This window comes from Scyliorhinus canicula, chromosome 3, assembly GCF_902713615.1.
Source record: "Scyliorhinus canicula chromosome 3, sScyCan1.1, whole genome shotgun sequence".
In the NCBI taxonomy this organism is placed as follows: domain Eukaryota; kingdom Metazoa; phylum Chordata; class Chondrichthyes; order Carcharhiniformes; family Scyliorhinidae; genus Scyliorhinus; species Scyliorhinus canicula.
The window spans coordinates 257,658,569-257,672,978 of record NC_052148.1 but is presented as its reverse complement, the minus strand read 5'-3'; the positions used below and the strand labels follow the sequence as shown (position 1 = coordinate 257,672,978).

The window sequence follows — 14,410 nt, the reverse complement described above, 5'->3', positions numbered from 1 at the left end:
CAGCCCCCACCTGCTCTGAAAGGGACAGCTTTAAGGGGCGGAGATTCCCTTGATCCAGAGTCGAAGGATCCAGAATTGTTTATTTTGGGAATGGTGGTGATGATTGTGTTAGGGGTAGGGGCAGTTTGAAGCCTCTCCTTTTTATGTGAAGGAAGCACAGGGACGAACAATCCTCTGGGATAAAGGAAACCAGGTATTGTATTGTGTGCTTGCTTGATGTTCACCTGCGCATATGCAGTAGTGTCCGGTTAAGCAGCAGGAACCTGGCTGATCTTTCCACAGCCTGAATTATTGGTGCTGAGATCAGTAATGATACCTCTGGAATGCTGTCCTGTAATTGACTTCGGTTTGAAGGTAGATTCATTCTGCCCTTAATGGCCTAGGCACTCAGCTATTGCAGAGGAACAATTAAGTGTCAAAACAGCACTGAACTTTATTTTTATTAATCTCTTTGTTTGACAGGAAGGTGAAAGAAAAGGAGTTGATTCGCAGATTCTCCACCTCGCTTAAGTTGGGGCAGAGGGGCAACAAGAGAGAGAAAGAGGTTGAAAAGAAAGCTGAAGCAGACGAGGCCTCAAAGGCTGCCGCTGAAGATGAACGAATCCAAATGGAACTTAAGGTAATTTTTAAAAATCTGTTCAGGGCATGTGGGCGTGTCGCTGGCTGGGTCAGCATTTAGTGCCCATCCCTAATTGCCCTTGAAAGAAGTGGCTCCCTAGGCCATTTCAGAGGGCCTAGTGGATGTGGCTCTGGAGTCACTTGTAGGTCGGATCAGGTAAGCACGGCAGATTTCCTTCCCCAAAGGACACTCATGAACCAGGTGGGTTTTTATAACAATCGACAATGGTTTCATGGTCATCATTAGACTTTTAAATTCCAGATATTTATTGAATTCCAACATACCATCTGCCGTGGTGAGATTCTAATCCCCAGAGCATTACCTTGCGTCTCTTCCTAGTCCAGTGACAATACCACTACGCTACTTCAGGAAACGCCAGCATTTGCAAGTGTCCCACCAAGGCACACATCATCCTAACTGTGGAGCAGTATCACTGTTCCTTCATAGTGGGTGAGTCTAAATCCTGGAACTCCTTTCCTAACGGCACTGCAAGTGTATCTAAAGCAGCTGGACCTCAGCAGTCCAAAAGGCAGCTCATCCCCCACCAGCTTGAGGGAAATTAGGAATGGGCAATGAATGTTGGCTTGGGCAATGAATGTCGGCCGTGCGAGAATAAAGACAGGGGGTATGTGAAGACTGGGGATGTGGAGGATGTCGCTTCTCTTCCTGATATCACCATTGCCAGATAATGACATTTTCCATAGAATCCCAATAGTGAAGGAGCAGGCCATCGTCCCTCAAAGAGCACCCTTCCCAGGCCCGCTCCCCTGCCCTATTCCTGCAACCCAACCTAAACTGCACATATTTGGACGGTATGGGGCAATTTAGCATGGACAATCCGCCTAACCTGCACATCTTTAGACTGTGGGAGGAAATCGGAGCATCCGGAGGAAACCCACGGACACACTGGGTGGAGACCATGCAAACTTCACTCAGTCACCCAAGGCCAGAATTGAACCCAGGCCCCTGGCGCTGTGAGTGCTAACCACTGTGCCACCTGCTGCCCTTATTAGATAGCGATCAGAAGCTTTTTGCCCACACTCAAACCCCAGTCAGAATTTGTCCATCTCTGGAATATCAAGGATATAATCTGCAGCATCTAGTTTCCCCATTTCTCTTCCATATTCATGAAGCCGAGAAATGGGGCAGTTTTGGTCCAGGGAGAGACACGAGCCACACTAGGAGCTGCTGCCTCTTCCGGTCCACTTATGCAAGATTCACTCCAGGTTAACTTGAGGTCAGGAAGTCCTAATAGTAGAAACACTTCTGTTGTTTTGATTTTAAGATTGCCAGGTCAGAGGCTCCATTTTTGCTGCTCCTCTCAATCTCCCAGGGCTGTGCTAAAATATTCCTTCAGCTCATCAAATCCTGGGTTCCCATTCTCTGCAGTGGTGTTCAGAGAATCCTTAGAGTGCAAAAGGAGGCCATTTGGCCCATCCGAGTCTGCACTGACCCTTTGAAAGAGCACCCGAACTAGGCCCACTCCCCTGCCCTATTCCCCCATAACCCTACCAAATCTTTGGACACTAAGGGGCAATTTAGCGTGGCCAATCCACCTAACCTGCACATCTTTGGACTGTGGGAGGAAACCGGACCACCCGGAGGAAACCCACACAGCAGTGCGAGCCATTGTGCCACCATATTGTGGGAAAGAAGGTGGTGATGACCAGCTATGGTTTGGTTTTAGCTTCTGGCCTGGTTATTGAAGGCCACACAGGGAATGAGGCCAGATTCAAGGGTTTCCATTTCCAACAACTATTTTTGCTAATGTGTCAACGCAAACTTTCTCCTGACAAGTGCTTTAATTCCTAAATTAGAGTTGTCACTTAGTCAAAACATGCTTGGGTTCCCTTCAATAATCTGGATATTCTGAAAGGTGTTGCAAAAAATGTAATTAATATAGCAAACGGCACAGGGCTAAATCGTTGGCTTGTAAAGCAGGCCAGCAGCGCTTGTTCAACTCCCGTACCGGCCTCCCTGAACAGGCACCGGAATGTGGCTACTAGGGGCTTTTCACAGTAACTTCATTGAAGCCTACTTGTGACAATAAGTGATTTTCAAACGGAATGTGTTGATTCACAAACGTGTTAGCAATTTTACATTTCAAAAGAATCCCTGATTATCAGGTTTCAATTTTCAGGTTTTATTGATGAGTTTGTAATTTGTATGTTTGCAGCCTTGGGCAGCACGGTGGCACAGTGGTTAGCATTGCTGCCCACGGCGCTGAGGACCCAGGTTCGAATCCCAGCCCTGGGTCACTGTCCGTGTGGAGTTTGCACATTCTCCCCGTGTCTGCGTGGGTTTCGCCCCCACAACCCAAAAGATGTGCAGGTTAGGTGAATTGGCCACGCTAAATTGCCCCTTAATTGGAAGAAATAATGGGGTACTCTAAATTTATAAAAAGAAAAAAAAATGTTTGCAGCCTTGATTCTAAGATAATTGTCCAGAAATGATAGACTTTTTAAAGAAAAAAATTTTTATTCTCCTTTTTCATATTTTCATCCAAATGTGCACCCACCAACAAACCATCAACGGTAATTCCTCCCTCCAACCCCCAAATAACCCTCAACATTTTAAATACAAACATTAAATACAAACATCAAAGAAAAGGATTCCGGAATCCACCATCCACCCATACATACATAGTCACCAAGAACATAAACCGTTCACACCCCACTCCCACCTAATGTTCGATGTCATTCAATTCTTGAAAGTGCATAATAAACAAAGCCCATGAATTGTAGAGCCCTTCCATTCTTCCCTCAACTCAAACGTTACCTTCTCGAGCGTTTAAAAACTCCAACAGATCCCGCCACGCCAGGGCACAGGGTGGAGGAACTGACCTCCACCCCAACAGGATCCGCCTTCGGGCGATCAGCGAGGCGAAGGCTAAAACATCTGCCTCCGCACCCGCTTCCAACCCCGGCCGATCAGACACACTGAATATGGCCTCCAAAGGATCGGCTCGGGCCCCACATGTACCACCTTCAAAATTACCCTGAACACCTGCCTCCAATGCTCCTCCAGCTTTGGACAGGACCAAAACATATGAACGTGGTTTGCCGGGGTCCGCAACATTCACAAACATTCTCTAACCCCTCAAAAGATTCGGCTCATCCTCGCCTTTGTGAGGTGCGCCTTATATACCACCTTCAGCTGTATCAGCCCCAACCTCGTGCATAAAGTTGAGGCATTTACCCTCCAGAGCATCTCACACCACAACCCCTCCTCCATGCTCTCTCCCAACTCTTCCTCCCACTTTGCTGTAATCCCCTCCAGCGGGGCCTTCTCTTCTCCTGGAATTGGCCCATAAATCGCTGACGCTACTCCCTTCTCCATTCCCCCTGCCGTCAGCACCTCCTCCAACAGTGTGTAGGCCGCACCACCGGGAAGCTCTGTATCTCCTTGGTGAAATCTCAAACCTGCATCTACCTAAAGCACCTCCCCCCCACACACACACACACACACCCACACACACACAGAAACAAACCCCTAATGCTCTGACTCCCTTCTCCCATCGCCGAAAACCAGAAATTATAGACTTGGGGCGCGATCTAACGGAAAGGTTTCTAAGTGTCATTTGTGGCGGGTTTTACTGGCAGTTTCCTGCTGGCTCTGTCGCTGAGTTCCTCACCGCTATCTAACCACACTTAGTCACTATTGTGGGCCCTGGGGAGTTTCTCTCCAATCGGGCCACCATTTTGAAAGGATGCCGGGAGCCCTGTAGATCCCGGGTGAGCATGCCTGAGTGCGTTTCAAACCGACTTAGGCACCTGAGGCTTGGTCCTGCCTGTTGTGGGCGGGATCCTTATCACAATGCCTCGCAAGGTCTGGGTAGATCTTGAAAGGCATACCAACTGCCACAAAGCCCACGGGTGGGCATCTACCGGACGCGTCCCGCTCCCGTTCGGGTGCGATGCGGCCGGTCGATCGTGCCCTAAATGTTTAATCAGTTAACTATTCAGTTAGAAAGCCATTGCGTTGCTGGTTTCATTAAGTTACCCCTTCATCAATGGCGGCGCAGTGGTTAGCACTGCTACCTCAAGGCACTGAGGTCCGAGGTTCGATCCCGGCTCTGGGTCACTGTCCGTATGGAGTTCGCACATTCTCCCCGTGTTTGTGTGGGTTTGCCCCCACAACCCAAAAAGATGTGCAGGCTCGGTGGATTGGCCATGCTAAATTGCCCCTTAATTGGAAAAAATGTATAAGTGGGCACTCTAAATCTATTTAAAAAAAAGTTACCCCTTCATCAGTGCAAGAAGCATTTCTGTTCATTAAAAACCATAAGTAAATGACGATTAGGTATCTATCTTACACTTATTTCATGTCATGTGAATTTTGACTTCCTTGCATGAAGTTTGCTATGAAGCTTGTTACTGCAAATTCTACTATAACAGATTAATCAGATTAATAGTGTATTGCAATTCACTGTTGGGTTGGGACTATTTTTATTTTCAGCGTCTCGGCCTGATAAGATTGAAAACTATTTTTATTTTCCTAAATTTGTTCAGAATGCATCTTTGCTTATCTGAACACAAGCAAACCATTAATCTTTCACCGCCAGCGATCATTTTTTTTTTTTCAGTCCATGGGCCTCGATTGTCATCCTACTGAACATCTTTCAAACCTAGCCATAAGAAAATGACTAAAATCTCTGGGGATGTTTTGACCCCGATTATTGTATTAACAACATAGCATCAAAAGTATGAATGACGCACGTTTCTTTATTGGAAACAGGAATGGTATTTATTAATAAGAAAAACTGTACAGAGACCAGCAGCCCTGGTCCCTGCATGTCTTCTCCTAAAAGAGGACTCCACCCACTGGGATGAGTACCCACTCTCCTCCCCAATTGGTCCCTCAAAGCCAGGTGACCCTCTTCTGCTCTGCTGGATAACCATCGCAAAAGGGGAATGAAATCCCACATGTGGCCCTCAAACCAAAGTAGTGATCAGAATACCAGCTGCCCCAATGGCTCCCTTTTAATTGCTTGTTGAGTGGATAAATATTTAACCCCCAGTACATTGGGGACTTGTGAAATAACCTTCCTGTCAGTTCTGTTTCCCCAACCCCCTTAGTTGAGTCAGCGCCCCCCCACCCCCCCCTCCCAATAATGAAGCAGAAAGTTTGTCTGGAAGTGGACAAGGTTTTCAATTCCAATGTGAAATTTGCATTCATATGTACGGAGGTTTGAGATGTATAATAACCTGCACCATTATTCCCCAGTGTGGATACTGTAAATATTGACACACAGTCTGTTTACTTAGGGAACTAAGTTGCTTTCAACAAAGATTGTGGGTATGTTGTTTTTGCTCAGGAGCATGTTGGAAGGGTGTAGCGGGGAGTGTAGCGAGGATTGTATCAGACAGGACTTTGCAAAAGGCCTGTTGTTGCAAATTTAGACAAGGGTTCAGTTTTGAATTTTATTATTTTTCCGGATCGAACCCAAGCCCATTTTTACGTGACAAGGCATTGAAATCTAACCCTCACTCGTGCCCTTAAGAGAGAAATTCTGAATGGAAATCTTAGTTTAAAACCTAACATCACAATGTTTGCCTCCAAATCAACAGTTGTGGAAGTCCTTCAGTCAAAGTACAGCAACAAATTCTCTATACAATTGCCTCATTTCAGCACACTACTCTTCCGTTTTTATACAGTTTCTTGAGCAGTAAACTGTTCTCTGTTGGTTGCCAGTTTTTTTTTTAGAATAGCCGAATCATGATTCAATGCAATGAATTAAAAATCTTGATTATGAAGCTGATCTGCAAGTGGTCATTGGACAGTTGGCATTAAATGCTATGATGTCAGGGCAGCACAGTGGCACAGTGGTTAGCACTGCTGAAAAATGAAAAAATGAAAATCGCTTATTGTCACGAGTAGGCTTCAATGAAGTTACTGTGAAAAGCCCCTAGTCGCCACATTCCAGCGCCTGTTCGGGGAGGCTGGTACGGGAATCGAACCGTGCTGCTGGCCTGCTTTAAAGGCCAGCGATTTAGCCTTGTAAGCTAAACCAGCCCCTGCCTCAGGGCGCTGAGGTCCCAGGTTCAATCCTGGCTCTGGGTCACTGTCCGTGTGGAGTTTGCACATTCTCCCCGTGTTTGCGTGGGTTTTGCCCCCACAACTCAAAATATGTGCAGGGTAGGTGGATTGGCCACGCTAAATTGCCCCTTAATTGGAAAAAAATGAATTTGGTACTCAATTTTTAAAAAGAATTATCCTGCTGCTTGTTATTGGTTATTTGGTTAGCACATTTTTGGGATGTCTGGACAGTTTTTGCTACTTTACTCTGCACTGCTTCATGGTGCAAAGAGCAGTTCCCCCCCCCCCCCCCCCCCCCCCCCCCCTCTGATTCTTTATTTACTTGAATAAAATCTTTTGTCAGAATTATTTCCTGCTCATTTATGGACGTTCGCAATAAGTAATGGAATGTATCTGTTGTAAAGGTGAAAGAGGAGGAGGAACGCAAGAGACAGGAGGAGGAGATCAAACGTCTGGAAGAGGAGAGAACCCAACAGCTGTACATTAACTTGAAGGAAGCTCAAGAAATGGTACAAAGGAATGAAAAGGAAGATCCAGAATGGCGTGAGAGCTGTAAGTACAAATTACCGCCAGCACTACGTCATTCAGGAATCCAACTTGCCATTGACCTACATTGTTGCACAATTGTTTTTCTTGCCTTTCTCCAGAATAACACATGAACCAAGGTCATAAGATGGCTCCCAAGCTCTAAAATTCTAAAGGGATCAGGTGTGAGAAGACTTGGGGAGGGCCAGAATATCCCACCAAAGTCTGAGAAAAGATATGCGAGCCAGGAAGGAATAATCCAGTTATTGTGATCAATTAATAAAAAATATTTATTAACTTAAAACACACCTGACAAGGACTATAATACACAACTACACTGAATTACACCGATGGCAATAAACATGCAGTATGACCAGGTTACCCCATGGTCCCCAAAAACCTACATTTCCTGAACTCTTGAGACACCTTAGCTCCCAAACAACATCAAATATTATATAACTTTGAGCGAAATCCAGCAGATAATTGCCATGTCCAGCAGATAATTGCCATGTACAAGTTGTTTGGCTACCTTTGGGGTAAACCGTCTTCAGTTTCAGCGAAGGTGAAATATTCTCTGCTTGAGTTTTGGAGCTTAGCCGACTTGCTGTTCAGCAATAACTTATTTCCGGGAGGCTGTTTGGTACTGCAGCTGGCTGTGATGGTAGCTGCTACTGTGTTCTTCTCCTGTTATTTTGCTCGGGGTATATCTTCCTTTCCCTTTGATGTTGCCCACCCTGGCCCTGGCTTTTAGCATATATGTGTCAATTCTCTTATCTCGCCACTTTGATGTTACCTCTTCAATACCCTATTGTTTTCCCCTAGTCACAGAGGTAGTCCCTTCCATTTCTAACTGATATGCTAATTGGTATATCAAAATCTCTTCATTCAGCTACGCTTCAATTCCAATTTCATATTCATATTTCAATCTTTTTCTTAATCCAATTGACCAATTATTTTTTTCCAATTAAGGGGCAATTCAGCGTGGCCAATCCACCTAAGCTGCACATCTTTTGCGTTGTGGGGATGAAACCCACGCAGACACTGGGAGAATGTGCAAACTCCACACAGTGACCCAGGGCTGGGATCGAACCCGGGTCCTCTGTGTTATAGGCAGCAGTGCTAACCACTGCCCTACCATGCCGCCCCTTCATATTTTAATCTTAATCTTTCCAATTCTTAACAATTGTACATTTTGCAACCTTGGGTTGTCCAAAAGAACTTTACTTTGGAAAGTTTGTCACTGTTACAATGAAGGAAACGCAGCAACAGATTTGTGCACAGTAAGGTTTTACAGGCAGTAATATATTCATGACAAGATAGTCTGTTTTTTTGTGATGTTCACTGGGGGTTAACACCTGGCCAGGACTCCCTTGACACACGAGGTGCACAAAATCACAACATACTGTTCCTGAAAGCAGCAGGAAAGGATTCTCCCTTCACTCACTGCATGTCAGCAATTAAGATTCTTGCTCGTGTGGGGCTGTCTGGTTGCTCGGGGATTTGAGAGTCTTAATGTAAACTTGTTGATTTGAAAATAATCCACTTGAAGATTGTCTTCAGGTTCAAATTGGCTCTGAATTTGGAGGCTTGATTCACGTTGATATCTACCAGCTAATATTTGTAGCGGCTCTATTGACTGGGGAGGTCTGCTGTCCGGAGGGGAAACCCTAAACCTCCATCAGTCTTCTGATACTTGGGGTCACCTGTTGGTTGAGCCCAGAGCAGTATAAACCAGTGACCCACTGACCAGTCATCTAGTGAGGGGAAAAAACAGCGCAGCAATAAAAGGAATTTTGAGTGCATGTGAACAGGGTAGATTTGCAACTATCTTAAGTGTACATACTGAAGGAGATGGCTGCAATATTCTATCGTGAAGGATCTTTAGGGTTGTGGTGTATGAAAAAGCGACCCAGTGGTTCACTGGCTAGACCGGACTCATTTCGAAAGGGAGTAATTGGAATTTAAACCTTCCAGGGTGCATCTTTTATCTCTACCTGATCCGTTTTTTTTTACACAAAATACTGAAGTTCATCTAGCTTCTGCCTGATCTTCTGTTCAAAACAGCAGTAATACTTTTCTATGGTTAATATCATCGCTGGTTATGTGGGTGGTGATGGTTTCTCATGTAACCATGGCAGTACTTTGTGTTTCTCCTCCACGTAAGATGCACGTGGAGGCCCACTGACAACTAATAATAATAATCATCTTTATTAGTGTCACAAGTCGGCTCACATTAACACTGCAATGAAGTTATTGTGAAAATCTCCTAGTCGCCACGCTCCGGCGCCTGTTCGGGTGCACGGGGGGAGAATTCAGAATGTCCAATTCACCTAACAAACACGTCTTTCAGGACCTGTTGGAGGAAACCAGAGCACCCGGAAGAAATTCACGTAGACGTGGGGAGATCGTGCAGATTCCGCACAGATGGTGACCAAAGCCAGAGAGAAAATCCTTGCAGTGCAAAAGGAAGCCATTCGGCCCATTGAATCTGCACTGATCCTCTGAAAGATACACTTTCCAGGCCCACTGTTGCCAATTGGCACCGGAATCGCCAATAATGTTGCCAATTAATAATGATGCACTTTACAGTCGCCAGGTATCAAATGATACCACCGCAAGGCTTTACCGGATATCGATCAAAGGACCACACAACCAGTTAGTCAGTTCAAGTTCTAAAATATTATATTTACACACGAGGATTACTTTGACATGCAAGACAAAACACTACAAGTTAAACTACACCTAACAACTATAATAACCTATACTAACTCGGGGCAACTGGCTCTATGCAGATGGACAAGGCCTTTGTCCGGATCTTGCGTGGCTGGGTGGAAGAAGTGGCTGTTTCTGCTGGGCTCATCCGTCTGGTAGCGATCGTTGGTCTTGAACTTGTCTGTCTGGTCGTTATGCTGCACTTGGGTTGGCATCGGCCGGATCCAAGAGAGACTGAGCACATGGCTGTGTCTTTTTCTTATCCCTCTGTTTTTGGCCAATAAAGGGGTTGGTGCCATGATGGCTGGGTGTGTAGTTTAGCGGTCATTGACCTTGTTTGGGCTCCCTGAGTAAAGAGAGTGGTGCCGATTAGTCTGTATCTGTATCGGTTACCTGAGTACAGTTCTTTTGTTCTGGGGAAATGGGCCATTAGAATGCAAATGAGTGGGGGTATCGATCGCGTCTAGCTATCTGGGTTGCAAATACACCCACAAGCTCTGAGTCTGTCTGAGTCCTGGGTTGGCCATAATTCCCATGGTCCTTTGCAGGTGGCCATCTGAGATGGCTACACCACTTCTCCACCTTATCAACATAACCCCACCTAACCTGCACATCTTTGGACCATGGGAGGAAACCGAAGCATCCGGAGGAAACCCACGCAGACACGAGGAGGACATGCAGACTCCACCTAGACAGTGACCCAAGGCTGGAATTGAACCCGGGTCCCTGGTGCTGTGAGACAGGAGTGCTAACCACTGTGCCGCGGTGCCACCTTGGAGCAGGCAAGAAAATTCCAGGATTTTCCCAAGAGATGGCTCTAGAATTATATTCACTTTGGGCTGCGGAGCTTCAGTTGAAAAGTTCGAGGTCCAAAACCTGTCCCCCAGAAGGATTTTGAAGCTGGAGTTATAGAGCAACGAATGACTAAAAGGTAGCTGGGGATTTGTATCAATGTAGCTTTGCTGAACATAGACCTGAATTTACAGCAGTGTTCTTCCCTGATGGTGAAGACCAATCCATGTGGGCCACACTGCAGTGCTGTGGTTAGCTCTGCTGCCTCACGAAGCCGAGGACCTGGGTTCGATCCTGACTCCGGATCGCTATCGGTGTGGACTTTACAGCTTCTCCCCGTGCCTGCATGGGTCTCACCCCCCACAACCCAAAAAGATGTACAGGATGGGTGGATTGGCCATGCTAAATTGCCCCTTAATTGCGGGGGAAAAGAAGAATTGGATACTCTAAATTTATATTTAAAAAAAAAAGACCAATGCAAATGAGGCAGAAACAAAGTTTTGATCTCTGGGTCAGAGTTAAATAGAGCCAAAACTTTGCTATTTTCTGATTTCATCCGTTGATCTGTGAAAATACTATATATCTGGCAGCTAACGTTTTGCCCAAGTTTCTTTTAGACCTGTTTCTGTTGTAATGTTGCCACCAGCACATATTCTGCCTTTTGTTTTACTTGTTCATTGATACATGCATTGATTTGGTATTGTTCTCATTAAATTCCTAGTCTTGGGTGTTTGTGGGCAGCAAGTGGACCTTTAAACCCCACGTTCTCAATTTGTGCCTTCCCAGCAATGCCGTGGTGTGTACGACATATTCACAAAAAAGTGCATGAAATATTCCAAAGTCCCACAACTGGTCATGAATGCTGAACCGTAATAATTCTGATTTAAGGGGGACGATTTGATTTTGTATGAAACATTTTGCTTGACCAGGAGGCAATGGAGATCAGCAAGCACAGGGGTGATAGGAGAACAGATTTTGCTGCGAATTAATACATGGCATCAGTCACAAGTGTCCAGTCATTAATTGTCGACAATTGTTTTCATTTATTTGAAAAGAAGTTGTATTTATGTAGCACTTTGCACCCTCAGGATGTCTCTACAGCCAATCAAGTTTATTTTTACAAATGTTTGCTACAACATGGGAAAATACAGCAGCCAATAAAGTGTTTTTTCCCCTCCTTTATCCAATTTTAGAGCAGGAACAGACTTTTAACTTAAAGGTTAATTTTACTAAAACTTATCAAACTTGTTGGTATAGTCAACCACACGATATGCACGAGTGCTTGGAGTCCAAACCTGGGATTTGTTGGTCAAGAAAACTCGAGAGTGTCCCAGACATTTGTAACTGACCTTTCTTGCAGCAAAGTGGACTTTTCATGAGGGTTCAGACCAGATTGTAAAATGTCCTTTGTTGCATTCTGAATTGTGGGAAGCTATCCAAATTAGTAGAAGCAAAACTTGAAGGGATGTGAGGCTTGCTCTGTTACCAATTCGTGGTGTTACCATGGTTACTGATCAGCAAATCTGCCCTGAATATCATCACACAATTGCTCTTTTTGTCAACTATGCTCCGGGTGCAACTATACCGTGGCCTTGTGGCTCACAGATAGCCTGAGCGTGAGGTTAAAGCATGACACACATGCGTGTCATCTTTCTTTAAGCAATCTAAGGACCGGTTGGGGGGTTTTCTTGACTTGATGATTAGTGCTGTTCCCTCTGGGCCAGTCAGTCCTGGCCTTAACACCCCCTTCCAAAGAACTGAGCACGTTGTCTAGGCTGGCAGTTCATTGCAGTACTGATGAAGTGCAGTATGGTCAGAGGTGTTGTCCATCATATGAGACATTAAAACTGAGGTCTTGTGTAGATGGGAAAGATCTCGTAGCACGATTCAGAAGAGCAGGGCCAATATGTAGCCCTCGACCAACATTGCTAAAACAGATTGTCCTCTGTTCACTACCTTATTTCGGTTTGCGGGTCCCCTTGTACACATTCATTCCTTTCATTGACTTCACTAGTTTGCCAAAGCATTTTGAGACATGTCGAACATCAATAAAAGTATGTTTCTGTTTGGAGAAGCTGCCTTGCAAATATCTGTTGAAAATCAAGAATGGTCACAACAGGGCTATTCAGTCAGTGAATGAGCAGATGTACTTTTCCAAACATCCTTTAAAAATGGCCAGAACTCTCAGGGTGCATATGACTCGAGCAAGAATGAGTGGGTTCTTTCAGGGGGTAGCAGATGAGTGTGGGCGGAGGCCAGCAAATCAGACGCACATGTTTTGGGCTTGTGAAAAATTGGGCAGATTCTGGGTGGGAGTGTTCGCAGTCTTAGCCAGGATAGTGGAGGGGGAGGTGGACCCAGACCCTTTGGAGGCGATATTTGGGGGTTTCAGAGAAGGCGGAGCTCATGGAGAGGAGGTAGGCCGATGTCGTGGTCTTCGCCTCTCTGATTGCACAGCGGCAAATTTTACTGGAGTGGCGGTCGGCATCGCCATGGGGCTAGTGGCTTGGTTGGGTGAACTGTGAGACTTCCTGCGGTTAGAGAAGATAAAGTATGAGTGGGGCTCTGCAAGGAGGGGGTTGAGAAATTGTGGGGGCTGTTTGTGACCGGTGTTTGAGAGGCTGATCGTCACGGAGGAGGGGGGGAAAGAGGGCGAAAAAGGGGAGAAATCTGTAGACTGCATAGTTGATTGCTGAAAAGTATGTTTTCCAGGGTGTTTATCTGCTGTAACCTGTTTTGCTACAAGTTTCTAATAAAATACATTAAAAAAAAAGAAATGGCCAGAATTAAAATTGTCCATTCGTTATTTAAATTGAACTCTGATTGTTGTGGGGAGAAGACTTCTGTAAGTTCACGGCAGCGTTTGTTTCTCGTTTGCCTTTATAGCTTTTTTTTGTGTCGAAAGGCGAGCAGGGGTGGGACCTCTCCTCCTCCAGTTTCTACAAGCACACTAATTCGGAGCAGGAATTGGCCACTTGGTTCCTCGTGTCTGCTTCACCATTCAGTAGGATCGTGGCTGATCTGAGCTCCACATTCCTGCCTACAACTGATAACGTTTTGCCTCTTTGCTTATCTCCAAATTCCCATGTACTCTGATAAAAGTTTATCCAGAATGTATCTAGTACTGCCGTAGATATTTTCAAAGACTCTGCTTCCACTGCCTTTTGAGGATGGACGTTCCAAAGGCCCATGACCCTCAAACATTCTTCTTATCTCTGTCTTAAATGGATGACAGCTTTTTTTTTTAAAGTGTCCTCCTAGTTCTAGATTCTCCTACGAGAGGAAACATCCTCTCCACCACCACCCTGCAAGACCTCTTGGGCCTTTGTATGTTTCAATCTAGCTGCCTCTTTACTCTTCTAAAAGTGGCTACAAACCTTTCCTCATACTGACTATCTCTCATTCCTGGTATTAGTCTGGTAAATCTTCTCTGAAATGCTTCCAATGTCCTTACATCCTTTCTTTTTTAAAAAAAATTTAGATTATCCAATTATTTTTCCCAATTAAGGGGCAATTTAGTGTGGCCAATCCACCTACCCTGCACATCTTTGGGTTGTGGGGGCAAAACCCACGCAGACACGGGGAAAATGTGCAAACTCCACACGGACCGTGACCCAGAGCTGGGATTGAACCTGGGACCTCACGCCACGAGGCAGCTGTGCTAACCACTAGGCCACCGTGCTGCCCACTTTACATCCTTTCTTAACTAATGAGACCAATATT

At 45.4% G+C, this 14,410-nt stretch overlaps 1 protein-coding gene across 1 annotated transcript in view; it reads left to right on the top strand.

Annotated features, from left to right (window-relative positions):
- Nucleotides 1–14,410, top strand: part of sh2d4a (SH2 domain containing 4A) — a 51,019-nt gene that overhangs the window by 22,383 nt on the left and 14,226 nt on the right. The window contains exons 4-5 of the mRNA XM_038792651.1: nt 463–619; nt 7,063–7,210. Coding sequence (XP_038648579.1) covers nt 463–619; nt 7,063–7,210 — 305 coding nt within the window. The remainder of the gene's footprint in view (nt 1–462; nt 620–7,062; nt 7,211–14,410) is intronic.